The 15047-nt window shown below is 36.6% G+C and overlaps 1 protein-coding gene across 12 annotated transcripts in view; it reads left to right on the plus strand.

Annotated features, from left to right (window-relative positions):
• TASP1 (taspase 1) overlaps positions 1-15047 on the plus strand; it is a 244064-nt gene that overhangs the window by 72803 nt on the left and 156214 nt on the right. For all 12 annotated transcript variants that reach the window (XR_011530954.1, XR_011530953.1, XM_070588800.1 and 9 more), the window contains one exon: positions 938-1044. Coding sequence is in view for 10 of the 12 variants with exons in the window: in XM_070588800.1 (XP_070444901.1) it covers positions 938-1044 (107 nt within the window). In the remaining 2 variants the exon portion in view is untranslated. The remainder of the gene's footprint in view (positions 1-937; positions 1045-15047) is intronic.

The raw sequence follows: 15047 nt of genomic DNA on the forward strand, positions 1-15047 counted from the left end.
AGAAGCTTTATTTGGTACTTTTTCAAGTCTGCTTGGTCATTTTATCATCTGTTGTTCCTTAGTTATATTTTCAATATCTTCCTTTTATTTCTATGGGCATAAAGATGTTTTATATTCTTATCTAAGTATTCCAGTATCTGAGGTCTTTGCAGATCAGATTATGTTTTTGGCTGACTTTTTATTCTTTTATTCTTGATAGTTTATTTCTCATGTGTTTTATGAATTTTTTTAAAGAACTATGAACTCCTGTTAACTGGAACAGGAATTCTCTAACGTCTGTTAAATTAAGGTGTGTTTTTCCAGGGAGTATTTGCATTTGTGTTTGATGGATTTTTGAAGCACTACCACACCGAGATCATTTTTGGTTTTGTTTTTTTTCAGGCCACACAGGTAATATGAATTCTCCTCTAAACCTATCTGAATGCCCTTCTTGGGCATGAATTTTCTAGAGACCTTTTCTCCCTTACATTTATAGCTAATGCTTAGACTTACAAGTTTCCTGTTTCTTTGTATATGGTGGCTTTTTCTAGTTTTTCCTTTTACTGGACATATCACCCTTTGGGGTTTCTTCCTTTTTTCATGGATAATCTCCAATATGTTTTCTTATGCTGCATTGTCTCCAGGTTTTATCTCTTGTCCCTTATGCACAGAGACCTTCAGAACCCAAATTGGCAGTGGCGTGCATTAGCAGATTCCCCTAGGTAGCATTTACCTTCAGGACTCAGCTGTCTCGCTGGATTTGACCTTTTTCTTAATTTTTTAACCTTAGATTATTTCTCTTATTCTCCTACCACCTCAGTGTACGTTGAAAAGAATTTTTTTTTAACCCTTTATGCAACATTCTTAAGGATTTTGTCCTGAGAAGGCTCTTCAGCATATCTCATCTGCCCCTTGTTCTAATATTTTTCAAATGTTATTTTTAATGTTTCTTTTTTAGGGTTCAGTTTAGCTGCATTTAAAAGAAACAAGAGGAAACTAGAGCTGGCAGAAAGGGTGGAAACAGATTTCATTCAACTAAAGAAAAGAAGACAATCAAGCGAAAAGGTCAGGAAGTGTTTGAAATATTAATCACTAATGTATTGTAATGATAGCTTTAATCTACATTTAGATGTATAAGCTTTAGAGTAGTACTATCCAGTAGAAATATAATACCTGCCACGTATGTACTTTTTAAGCTTTAGAATAGTACTGTCCAGTAGAAATGTAATGCGTGCCACATATGTACTTTAAGTTTTCCAGTACCTACATTTAAAAAAGTAAAAAGAGGGGCTGGCTCCGTGGCTGAGTGGTTAAGTTCGCGCGCTCCGCTGCGGTGGCCCAGGGTTTGGATCCTGGGCGCGGACATAGCACTGCTTGTCAGGTCACGTTGAGGCGGCGTCCCACATCCCACAACTGGAAGGACCTGCAACTAAGATATACAACTATGTACAGGGCGGATTTGGGGAGATAAAGCAGAAAAAAAGATTGGCAACAGTTGTTAGCCCAGGTGCCAATCTTTAAGGAAAAAAAGAAAAAAAAAGGAAGATTGGCAACAGTTGTTAGCCCAGGTGCCAATCTTTAAAAATAAAAAAGTAAAAAGAAACTGAAATTAATTTTAATAATTATTTTATTTAAACCAGTGAATCTAACATATCACTTCAAAAATGTAATCAATGAAAACATTATTAGTGAACTATTTTACTTTCTTTTCTTTTGTATGAAGTCTTCAAAACCAGTGTGTATAGCACACTTATAGCACATCTCAATTGTGACACTAAATTTTCATTGGAAGTGTTTGGTTTATATTTATATTTCATAAAATTAACAGTTGAAAAAGTAGGTTTACGTAACAAGTTATTCCAAACATACTTAAGACTTTCCAATAATTGAATTGAATACCTATTTTAAAATTAAAATTTAATAAAATCAAAAACTCAGTTTCACTTGCCCTCACCAAGTGCTCAAAAGCTACACGTGGCTTATGGGCTCTGTTTCACTCTTTGCAACTCTGGATAGTGATTCTTAACATGGCCATTTTGGGGGTAGAGTGTGTTATAAGGAAATGTGTACATTGGATTCATGTAGGTTTTTTATATACTCTAATTACATGTCTCTGTTTCTCATTCTTATACATTTCTTTGTTTGCATTTTACACATTAGTATGCCATCATGAGTGGCATTGGGGGCATTTCCTAGGTGTTTTGGGGGATAGAAAGAGGTTGAAAACCACAGCATTCTTGCTCAATGTATGGCTTGGGGGTCTGTTAGCACACAGTTCATTATGGACATCTCACGTCACAGTCATTTGTCTATACTTTGGCATATAATTATTGTTCTTTATTGGTTAGTTTTCCTATAATTGCTTATATAAAGGTTTTTGCTTTTTATCATAGTTTTATATGTTTTACTCATATATAAATGCATAATAAATCGTCTTTGATATAGATGGGTATTTTCTCAGTATGTTGCCACGTAGGACACTTAATCAAATATTTTGGTCCAAACTTTTTGTTTTTCTGCCAGACAAGACTAGCAGTTTAGGAGGCAAATGAACAAATTAATAAGTAGATCTTGGTGAAGGTAGATAGTAGTGTGGTTCTGTATCTCAGGTTTCTTCATTCCATGTGATATGTGAATGAGCAAATTTAGGACTTTTGTCCTTTTAAAAATTTGTGATAAAATTTGCATACAGAGAGATTTAATCATTTTCATAAATGTGTACACTTGTGTAACCCATACACCTATCAATTTGTAGAACATCCAGTTCGTTTGTGCTTCCTTCCAGCCAATCTCCACCTTCTACCAGCAACCACTGCTCTGATTTGTATGGCCATAGATATTTTGTCTTGCTCTTAAACTTTACATAATTGGAATCATATGAAATGTACTCTTTGTGTTTGGTTTCTTTTACAATTTGTTTTTGAAACATTGTATTACTGGTTCATTCTTTTTTATTACTGAATAATATTCTCTAGTATGAATATATTGTAATTTGTCTAACTATTCTCCTGTTGATGGACATTTGGTTTGTTTCCAATTTTTTATTATTGTGAATGAAGCTGCTGTGAACATTCATGTACAGATTTTTTTTCATGGATATCAGTTTAGGATTTTTATGCATAGAAATATCAGTTGATCTCATAGAGAATGTCTTCAGCTGATCTTATTCAGAAGGTTCATTTTTTAATTCAGAAAATATTAATTAAGCAGCTACTCTTGGTATTGAGCTGGGTAGTAAGAAAACTGGTGAATAAGATGGAGGAGATTTATGCACTAATGAAACTTTACATTTTAGTGGATAGAAACAGAAACATGTAAGCATGTAATTAAGTAAGATAGTTACTGTATTTGGTAACTGTTATCAAGGAAAGGAAAAAGAAGATGATGTGATATAGAGTAACTTAAATGTGAGAGAGAAGGGAGACTCAAAGGAAGACTGTTTTAGTTAGGATGATTGACAGAGACCTCTCTGAGGATGCATAACATTTGAGGTGACATCTGAAAAATTAGAAATGAGTTTTATGAAGAGTCAGTGGAAGACTGTTCAGGCAGAATAGAACTGCATGTGCAGCGGCTCTAGTGGGGATTTGGCATGTTGGAGGAATGGGGAAGAGGGTCAGTGTGCCTAAGCAGAGTGGGAAAGAGGAGAATGGTATGATCTGAAGCTGGAGAGGTAGGTAGGTGCTAGCTTCTTTAGGATCTGGTAGACCATGGCAAGGAGTTTCAATTTTATTTCTTGAATAATGAGTAGCCATTGAAGAGTTAAAAGCAGAGAAGCAGTGCTGTCTCATTTACATTTTACAGAGTTCTCTTGGGTTGCTATGTGGAGAATGGATTGAAGGGAGAGGCAAGAACCGAAGCGAGGAGGCTAGTTAGGAAGTTATTACAGTTGGGAGATGATAATAACTTGCACTGTGGGCAATAGAGATGGAGATAGAGAGAAGCGAATGTATCTAGGATATATTTTGGGACTTCCTGGAAAGACAGGAATTGATGCCTTAGATATTGGTGAAGAAGAGAGAGGAATTAAAGGTTTTAGCTTTAGCGGGTGGATTCCCATTTACTGATGTGAGGAGGCCGAGAGAAGGTATGGCTTCATGGTGATAGAGTGGAAATCAAGAACTTTCTTAGGCCATATCCCCTTAATAGATTCAGATTAACCAGTGCTTTCCATTTTCACCAAAAAACATGTTACTTGATATCCACCACAGCACCCTAAACACCCAAAGCTAATAGACCATCTTTAGTTTGCCATGTTTCTCTGCTCCTTTCAGTTGAATTTCATGCCACCAAGAGCTGCCTTGTGCTCATTGTTTTTATCATTGTAATTACATAATTCATTAAATCATATAAGCTGATGAATATTGCATTAAAAAGAGAGTTGTCGGTTCAAAAACTGAGAGAATTGTTTGCTTGAAAACTAATTTGAAAAAGTAAAGTTGGTTTTTTTTTTTTAATTTTTATTTTTTTTGAGGAAGCTTAGCCCTGAGCTAACTACTGCTAGTCCTCCTCTGTTTGCTGAGGAAGCCTGGCCCTGAGCCAACATCTGTGCCCATCTTGCTGTACTTTATATGTGCGACGCCTACCACAGCATGGTGTGCTAAGTGGTGCCATGTCCGCACCCAGGATCTGAACCGGCGAACCTCGGGCTGCTAGAGAAGCAGAACATGTACACTTAACCACTGTGCCACCGGGTCAGCTCCCTAAAGTTGGTTTGTTAAAAATTGCTGTAGAATTACATATGCGCAAGCCAGCTCTAAAAGATTGAGAAAAGTCAAAAAATCCATAAACATTCTGCATTTAGAGTGCAGTGTTAATGTCTTTATGTTCTTGTTCTGTTTTAGATAAAATGAAACTTGAAATCATAGGACATTCAGTGCGTTATAGTTTATGAAATAAAGATGATATGGAACATTTATTTGTGGTCCCACATTCAAAGAAAAGGCTTTGGTCTTATATGAAAAGATTGGCTAATGAATGAACCTTTGTGTTTTAAATAAAATAAAATGTTTAAGGTAGGTGTCCTTTATTTATTTACTTATTTTAAAAAATGATTCTCTGCTTTATCCAGAGAATTTTCAACTTTTGAAAATTTCAACCAACCACTTATCCTAGTTAAGAGGATTTCCAAAAAAATACACTTGATAGGGCAGGAGGAAAGATTAACTGTGGAGTTGGTTATATGAGTTTGAAGCTTATAGGTAGATTGGGAGGGAGATTCCCATTTGGAAATTATTGGTATTAAAAGGAATATAAATTCATATGGCTAGATGAGTTCACTTAGGAGTGAGAGTAGATAGAGATCTGAAAACTGAACCCTGAGCCAGTTCAACATGTGCAAGTTGGAAGGATGAGAAACCAGCAAAGGAGAAAACGGAGCAGCCAGTGAGGCAGAGCTATCACCAGGACAACGTCTAGGAAGCCGAGAGGGAGTGTTTTAGTCAGTCATCACTTGGGTTAAGTGCTGCGGAGTAAACAGCTAAGAGGACAGAGGACTGGCTGTTGGATTTAGGACCTGGAGCCTGTGTACCTGGATTAGGACAGTTTCTGTGACATAGTGGATTGCAGACCATTGTGGAGTGGGTTGATCAGGGAGAACAAGGGTAGAGATAACTTTTGAGAAGTTTTGCCATGGAGTGGTGAAAGAGAGATGTGAGGTCAGGAGAGGTACCATTTTCAGTTAGGTTCTGTGAATTCAGTGAGTAATTTAACATATGGAGTCTCAGCTTCCTTATTTTTAAATGAAAACAGTGATATTCTGCTCTTGAGGCAGGGCTGAGGAACAAATGGATATTCAGGTGCTTTATGACTATCATTGATGTAGTCAGACACCTTAGTCTTTGCTATTGTGACTTTCATCTTTAAAGTTTCTCAGCCTAAAAAGAGAAAACTGCCGCCCAAGTTAGTTACCCTGGGTGGAAGCTTACAATGGAGAAAGGGAGGGTGGTAGGATAGGAAGGTAGTGGTAGGTGGAAAGGTTGAATTCAGGCATGCTTCAAATGGAGTATTTTAGACATCTTAAATGGCAGGAAAATACTTTTAACATTCAGTACATATGAACTTTAGTGTGTATGGAGCACTGTCTTTGACCTTGGCCCACAAAAATGACTAGGACCCAGCCCTGCCTTTAGGAAAGGATACTGACCAGAGGCCTTTTTTTTTTCTGAGGAAGATTTTCCCTGAGCTAACATCTGTCCCACTCTTCCTCTGTTTCATACGTGGGTCACTGCCACAGCCTGGCTGCTGATGAGTGGTATAGGTCCACACATGGGAACTGAACCCAGGCCGCTGAAGCAGAGCACGCTAAACTTAACCACTAGGCCACAGGGTTGGGCCCTGGGCCAGAGGCTTTTTTAATAGCTGTTTGCTGCATAACCTTGGTAGCCCTAGTCTCTAATAGTGAACATGATTAAACATGCTCCCAGAAAGAAAAGACCTCCAGATAATGAGCTGATGGGGTAGAAAATTATAATTTTTTAAGAGGAAGTATAGTAATTTTTTAGAAATATGACAGGAAAGAACAAATAGCTACTTTTTCAATCAAGTTGTATTTTGTTTCTTTTTCCCTGCCTTGTATATATAGTTTCAGCATAGTTTTGGTTAGCCAGCATTGGTTAAGGCCTGGTACTACTGTTTGTTGTGCCTACATAAAAGAAGCTGTGACTTGGGTGTATAAATATAATAAAAAGAATACAGTGTTTGGTAACTTTCCTAATGTTCACAGTTTTTGTTACTCAGTGTTGAAAGAGATAAATAATTATCTTGAAAGGAGTATATAGTAGAATAGGTTGATATTTTGAAGCCTGAACATAAAGTTAGCTAAATAGATAAATTAGAAATTTTCTTGCATTGATATTTCTTTTTTCTTTAAAAAAGTAATTGATTGTACAAACATTATCAAAGTACTAATAGAAATCAAAATTCAAGCAAGAAAAATATTTGATCAGCTTGCTACCTCAATAAGTTAAAGTGGTTTTTTTGTTTTCCTTAGTATTTGACCATTTACGTTTATGACTCACTTGATTTAAAGTAAGAATAATTAATCCGTGGAATGCTTTTGGCTGCAACAATAGAAATCTTACGGTGACTTAGCAAATGCATATTTGTCCTCCTGCTCCGTGGCCTTCTGCCACGTAATAAAAAGTTTGGAGGTGGTTGGTTGCTGTCTTTAGCTTAGGTTTCCAATGATGCTAGAGTCAACATATCTGAGATTCTCTTGGGCCTTTCTTTCATGCCTTCTGCCTTATGGATGTCATATGACCCCTACAATTTTAGGTGTCACATCTGCATTTAAGTTGAGAAGAAAGTGAGATGGTGGAGATTGAGGGTGTGGAGACTAGTGCCAGATGTTTCGATCATTTTTTAATGTGGGATGCAAAAGTTTTCCAGAATCTCCCTCAATAGACTTCTTCTTAGTTATTTTCTGGGGAGTAGTGGAGAAGGGACACAGTTTGGTCACATGGCTGTTCCTGGCTACAAGGGAGCCTAGGAAATTGAGTGGATTATCCTAATTACTATATCATAGCTCGTGAGATGTGCTTGCTGCTGGACACACTGTCTTCTCAAATAAAATAGTGGTTCTGTTGTTAAAAGAGGGGGAGGAGAGTTGTTATTAGGTAGGTAATTTACAGTGTATACTGTAAATGGAGAAAATTTTTTATCATCTCCTTCCCCTACAATTAGCATGTCTTTTGTTACTCCAAACCAATATTGGGTTAAGCAGCTAATCTACACATAAAGCAAATAAAAATAGATTTTGTCTTGAGTTTCAGGATGTATGGATTTCAAGATATAATATTAAAAAAATGAGGAATATAAATTCTCAGTAATTGTCCTTGCTTAGTAATTGACATCTGTTTCATCCATGCCCATTTTTTGTGACTTAGGGGGAAGACATGCTGGAGAAGGAAGAGATTACTATTTAACTGTAGCATTGTGTAATATCAAAATAGTAGTTGTTTGCTCTCTGTTCCACTCCCCTGTCTGGGTAGATCCAGCTCTTCTGGATTTTTCTTTTACCCCTTTCTTTCCCTTACCACCATACAGACAGTCCATACTTTGCATGATAATACTGGGCCATAAAAATGACTGTGCAAGCTGAAAATGTGCAGAGGTCTTAATGGCAAAAAATTACACGTGTTCCATGACCTTTAAACATTTTTGTCAAAACATTAAAAACCTTTTTATTGTTGGTTATAAATGTATAGAGAAATGAAAAAAATAATTAAACTAATATTCATCTACTACACTAATTTAAAACATTAAGAATTAAAGTGTTTTATTTCTGTATAAAATAAACTTATCAAGCATAGTTTGAATAGTGCTTGTCTTGTTATATAACTTATGATATGGAGTGAGCCTCTTTTTATGTCATGGTGAATTGTCAAACTCCTTTTTAATTTTGGGTCAGCTTTCAACATTTTATCCTTTGCTCTTTCCGTGTTGGAAAATATCTCCCAGTTTCTTTAGTGTCAGGGTGTTTGCCATCTCAACCCCTCTGGGACATCTTCATCCTTTTGGTCACAACTCTATTCCTTGTTTATGTTGATAAGTTTGTCTTCACTAAGATCCTCTAACTGTGGATCTGGAGTCTTTTGAATGGTAGCAGTGTTGAACGTTCCCACGGTCAACTGTTTCTTCTGTAACTTCATTTATTTTGGATTAGAATTTCACTTTCAACATTGTCACTTTTAGTTTCTTTGCTTCACTTTCATCTTTGTTGGCCAGTTCCCTCTTGTGGTTATCAATTTTTATAAAATGTCATGTGGATTTATCACTGGAAGGCAAGGAGGCAACACAGCTACATGCTTTGCTGTCTGTGCACAGTGACCCATCACTGACAGACTTTGAGAGGAGTGACATGATTGGTCACTGATCATGAGGAGCATCTCACGTTTATGTAGTGATCTGTGAACTGAGCTGGCAGTGAGTGCAATTACTCATAGTTACTATACCATGGTAACTGAAATTTGAACTGTATTGCTGAGTGACTGGTATTATTCAACTAATCTGTGGTAACTGAAATTTGATGTATGTTGGAACTAGGCAAATCAAGGACTGTGTTTCTGAAGGAAATCTGTTCTCTGAAGGAACCTAAACTGTTTGTCCTACAGAGTTTCCTTCATTCTGAGTTTAATGATCACATATTCATGATGCAGTTCAGCATGCTTCTCTATCCTTTGTAATTCCTGAAAATTGGCATCTGGATCTCCCCTGACATTATTGCCATGGACTCTGATTGTTGTTAGAATATTTATCAATAATTCTTGTTGTATATGTGATAAAGTAATGGCATATTTTAAATTTATGTTTTGCTTTGTTTTGATACAAAAAGAAAAAGGCAGTTGTGTTGGTGTTAATCTCTATCATATTTGGAAAAGGAAACTTTTCTTTGGAATGAAGAGGTTAATTCATTGACCAGTCACTGTTCTTGGCTTACATCACAGGACTGAGTGAGTTTGCTACGTGACCGAAAGAGTTGCTGCGAAGAGGAGATGCTCACGTTGGGAAAACAAACAGCCTCAGTGCACACCATGGTCTAGATTTCATAAATATCAATTTCAAACAGCTAGCCTTGGATATTACTGGAAGAGACTCTTTTATTCTCAGAGTATTAAAAGAGGTTGGGGGTATTGTTTGATCTCAACATTTTTGATGTTTCAAGCCGTTTTTTTCTCTTCATTTTTCATAAGCATATTGTTGAAATAGTTTCCATGTCTTTTTCTTTAATAACAGATTTTACAGTTGAATGTACATAGAATTCTTTCCCTCCTCCCACCACTTTTACAAAGTAATTTAAGTTTTCAATTAATTTCATTGGTTTTTAGGTAAAGCAGTACTTGTGTAGGGTAGTGAAATGAAAAATAATCAGACCTTTTCTGCTGTGTGAATATCTTTCATTCTTCAATTTCTAATGAACAAGTTTAGAAAATTTTGCAATGCTTTATACAATGTTGTGTGTTCAAAACCACTCTAAAGAGATGCTACAACTTTTAATTTTGTGTTCTTTAGCCACCACATAGGGACATCAAATTGGCCACATGTTTCAGAAAGGAAATGTTGGGCCTTGCTTTGTGCACTTCATATAAATATATTCTATTCTTTTGAAGTACATTGTGGGTAACATTTTTCCCTTTTATCCACCATCTTGAAATTATTATGTAAATGCTTAACTGTATCATACTAAATCACTGTATTTTTTGGGTGAGAGGTAGGTTAAGATCAAAGAAAATAAAAGCACAAGAACAACATGTTTTCCTCAGATTGTTCTATTTGTACTTGTGTACATGTCTATGCATTATGTGTGCAGGGAAAGGAGTAATTAGTCTTTTATAGAATTTACTTGATCTAGAGTTTTGTTGTGTTTCTCAGGAAGATGGTTAATGCATAGAAATATGAGTAAACAGAAGTAAGAAACTTTTTTGACTTCTCTTTTACATAAAGAAATATACTTTATATATTTAAATTTTTTCATAAAACTGAAAATTCATCCTGTGAGGTGATTATGTTTTGTTTGAAATTATTTCTTTAAATTGTAAGTAATATATTAAAAATTATATTTGCCTCACCTAAGACTATCTTGATTACTGAATAAGCCTATAGAATTTACATATAAATCAGTGGTAGGTCAATAACTTAATTAAATGTATTACTAGATTACCACTACCTCATGTATTTATGTAGATTATTGAGCCTGATGATCAGCATTCCTTTGCAGTATAACTTGATGGGAATTCTTTAAATGTCTGTGGTTTGCAGTACTTTATGTTAGTTCATCAATTATCTAAATCCAGAACTTTCTTTGTTTTAAAAAAATTTTTATTTATTTATTTTTTTGAGGAAGTAGCCCTGAGCTAACTACTGCCAATCTTCCTCTTTTTTTTTTGGCTGAGGAAGACTGGCCCTGAGCTAACATCCATGCCCATCTTCCTCTATTTGATACGTGGGATGCCTACCACAGCATGGCTTTTGCCAAGTGGTGCCATGTCCGCACCTGGGATGTGAACCGGCGAACCCCCGGACCGCCGAGAAGCAGAACGTGCGAACTTAACCGCTGCGCCGCTGGACTGGCCCCTAAATCCAGAACTTTCAACCCTTGCTAGCTAGACAATTGCAGCATTAGTTTTTCCCCTGTTTCTAGAAAAGCTTCTAAATTCTCTACATTCTCTAGCTAGTAGGTTGGGTTTCTTTCCAAGTTTTCCATAATCCCTTACCAAGCTATGCTTTAAATCTATGCTGAGTCTTAAAGTTATAAGTGAGATAAGGCAAGAAGTCAGCGTTAACAAATCTTAACTGCTGTTTTTATTTCGTAATGGAAGTAACCTGTGGTTTTCCAGGAGACTTGTTGTAAGTTGACATCAGGTACTGTCATCCTTGTAAATTCCCCCTCAGTTTTTAGTATGCAACAGCTCTGTAGACTCTCCTTTAAATTTTAGTGATGAACAGAATCAATAGGAGGAAAAAAGAGCATTTCTTCATTATCATTGGAATAGTCCTGGCTGATCTTGCATATAGTGTAGAAATCACCATATATTATAGCTTTACCAACAGGAAATACCTCCAGTGCATAGAATTTCATTGGGACAACAGATGGAAACCTTCCTATCTGGGAATTGGCTCAGCCCATGATGTTAAGAGCATCCAATTCTAAGTCAGAACTTTTAAATATGTCCTCATATGATATCACCATGCACTAATGACCTGAGATGACCTGTCACAGACATAGTGATGCTGACACATATATAGCTAAGACCAGAAGAATAAACCAATACATGAAAAGACAAATGTATGTGTGTATATATATATATATATACACACACACACACACGTACACACACACACCGATCAATAATAACAAGGATGTTGTAAGATCAGAAGACGAGAACTAGTGCTTAATTAGGTTGAAGGAAAACTGTCTGTGAGTTTTTAAAGGCTTGATTGGCTACCTTATCAGCCTAGAAGATTTTGCGTAAATAGTTGGATATCAGGAAGGATTTAGAATTCAAGACTTGAGGCTGGGATCACTTGAGTAGTGGAAGGAGCAGGACAGGCTGAGAGATGGGGTATTCTGGACCAGGATTTCTAGTCTGGGTCTGCCTTTTAGTTAAAGTTTGTTTTAAAGTTCAAGTTTGCCCAGGAACCTTGGGCAAACATGGAGCCACTCTAGACTTTAGTTTCCTCAGCAGCGAAGTCGACTTGCTGGACCAGATAAATTACCATAGTTCTTCCTAGCTTGATAATTCTCCATATATTTTCACTGGAAATATGGAGTTTGTCCAAACCCTCTTGATCCTTTCATTAAGAGATTCTTTATTCTAGTGTATCCTAAACATGGCTGACCATTAGATTCATCTAGGGAGTTTTAAAACTACAGATTCTTAAGCTCTACTCTCAATATGCGGAATCAAAATCTGCAGGGATTTACCAATCCCTGGTATTGGGCCATCATTTGAGAATCATTTCTTTGTTCTGACTCATATGTCACATTGGCCCTAGAAAAAAACACATGCATAGTCATCATTGTTTAATGAACACACAACATTCTAGAGGAGTTGGGAATTACTTGATTGCATTCAGTTAATAATTTCCTGTCCACTCTCATTCACTTAGCTCTCCTTTAGGTAGACTAGAGCTCTTTTGTTGTTGCTCCAGAGTTTGTCTCCAGGTCATTGTCATTGTCCACAAGTCACTCGACACATTGCACTTACTTAATGAAACTTTGTTTGAATGGGTATTCTAAATTTATATTTCCATCCCCGTTTTCGTGCTTCAAAGTGTTTCACTTGCTTATTACACATTTTCACTTCTTTGACCCCTTATACCCTAACTTAGCATGTCTAGAGTCAAGCTTCATCACTTTCTCCTGGATCACTGGGATAGCTTTCTAACCTGTTTGCCCAAAACTGCTGTTGCAGTCAGTTCTGTACCTAGCATTCACAGAATCATTTAAAAATGCAATTGGATTTTGTCAGCCCCTGTGTAAAGTCTTTAGTCACTTCCAGCTGCTCTTAAGAATATTAAGTATAGGCTCCTTAACAGAGCCCACAGGACTCGATGGGAGCAGGCACCTGACTTTCTTTCCAACCTTTTACTCTCTTATTCTTATTCTGGGTCACATTGTTTGTCAAGATTCTTCCTGAGTCAGGGCCTTTGTTCCTAGGATTCCAGATCTCAGGAATATTGCCTCTCCCCTTCCCATCTCTCATTTTAAGCTGTCATGCTGCTCCAACTGCCTCTCTTTTAGTGTGGTTATTTGATGCCTTTCTCTTCCACTAGAGCGCAGGTTCCAGGAGGACAGGGATTATATCTGTTATAGTTACCATGGTTTCTCAGCTTGGCATATAGCAAGTACTAAATAAAAATTTATTTAGTGGATACTTGCACTGTTATTTATTTATTTTTTTGCTTGTTTTTGGTATATTTACCATCAAGTCCATATCTTTTCACTCTTGATGCCTGGATGGTTGCAATATCTTCCTAACTGGCTTCCCTGCATCTAACCTTCCTCCATTCCTCTTTAATCCTCTGTATCATCCCAAGATATATTTCCTCAAAAATACCTGCATTGGTCTTGTTGTTCCCTGGGAGAAACTTTATAGGATGTCTACTCTCTTGTAGATTAAATCTCGAACTTTTTAGACTGACTCTATGAGCCCCCTTGAAATCTAGACCCAACATACTTTTCCATTATTTCTCTTTTGGAATAATCGTTTTTTCTTGCCGAATATACTTCTTGACTTGATTTTTCATGAATTTGCTGAAAGTTCTCACTTCTGAGTTTTTGTTCTTGTCTCATTCCCTTCATGGGATAAGTAATACTTAATGATGGAATACCAACCACTTCTCTGCCTACTGAAATTCTAATCCAAGTCATCCTTTAAGGACCAGCTCAAATCCGCCCAGATCAAAATAACTTTCTTTCTTCTACTTAATGGGCATTCACTGAATGCTCTTTGAATTGAGTTATCTACCTTATACATTTGCTTATTTGAGATTGGTGTGTGTGGTTATTTTATCTTATTTTTGTAGTCATGGAGGTATGAGCATGTTGTTTTTTTATCCTTATCACAGTGCTTAGAACAGTGCCTTTACTCAGTTAACGTTACTATCTTAAACATCTCCAATCGATGATTCTAATATTATTTTGAGAGAGAAAAACATATGTTATTTTCTTTAATTGTAAATCTTCTGGTCTTTCAAGATAAGTTTGAATCTATTATTTAAGGACTTCAAGCATACATTGGTCTAAAACTATGTTTCACTTTTAACAATAAGCTTTTATCTGGGGATATAATGAAAGAAGAGAGTTAGGTTATCTGAAATACTACTAATGATAGTATTATACCGTTTCAATATTGTAGAGATCTAAAGATACTATATAAGTAAGTGAGGAGAATGATTGTTGGGAAAACTTAGAAACAGCCCACAATCTCAACCCACCATTCCAAGGAGACGAGTCAAGAAGTGCCCACAAGGGGGCGTGCCCATCTAGAGAAACTTGGCCAATACCTTTCCTGTTATGCAGGTAAAAGTGCCTGTTTTACAAATGCACTTATGGACCATGTCTTTTTTCCTAGGAAAAAGAATGAACCCTCACTACAACAAGAATTCCTATCCATTTTCTAGCACCTGTTTTTTTACTTGTGTGCTTTTCTAAGGAGGGGTAGAGGACAGAATGGAAATGCAGATTGCCTTGCAAACTAAGACAAGTTTATGAAGCTTGTGATTGTGCTTTTTTCTTTTCCTGTGTTGAGAGCATTTTCATTTTACTAGCATTGTCATCTCTTCTGTGGTCATTTTGGGTCATTTGCCCAAGGGATAGGCAGTGCTCCATTTTAATTGCGCCATGACCAGCAAGTCACCTTGAAGAGTGCACAGGCTTTGAGTGATTTTCTGCCAGAGGTCATGGCCTCATGGGATCATCAGTTTTTCTTTCCAGTACTATTTTACCTTTGACTTCAACATTATCATTAGTAAACATTTACTGAGTGCTCTTCAGCTGCAGGTTTTTAAGTAGGTTTTTGGCAGTAAATAGAGCATATGGCACCTAGGCCCTCACCCTTGTATTT

Source organism: Equus przewalskii, chromosome 21 (assembly GCF_037783145.1).
Source record: "Equus przewalskii isolate Varuska chromosome 21, EquPr2, whole genome shotgun sequence".
Lineage (NCBI taxonomy): Eukaryota > Metazoa > Chordata > Mammalia > Perissodactyla > Equidae > Equus > Equus przewalskii.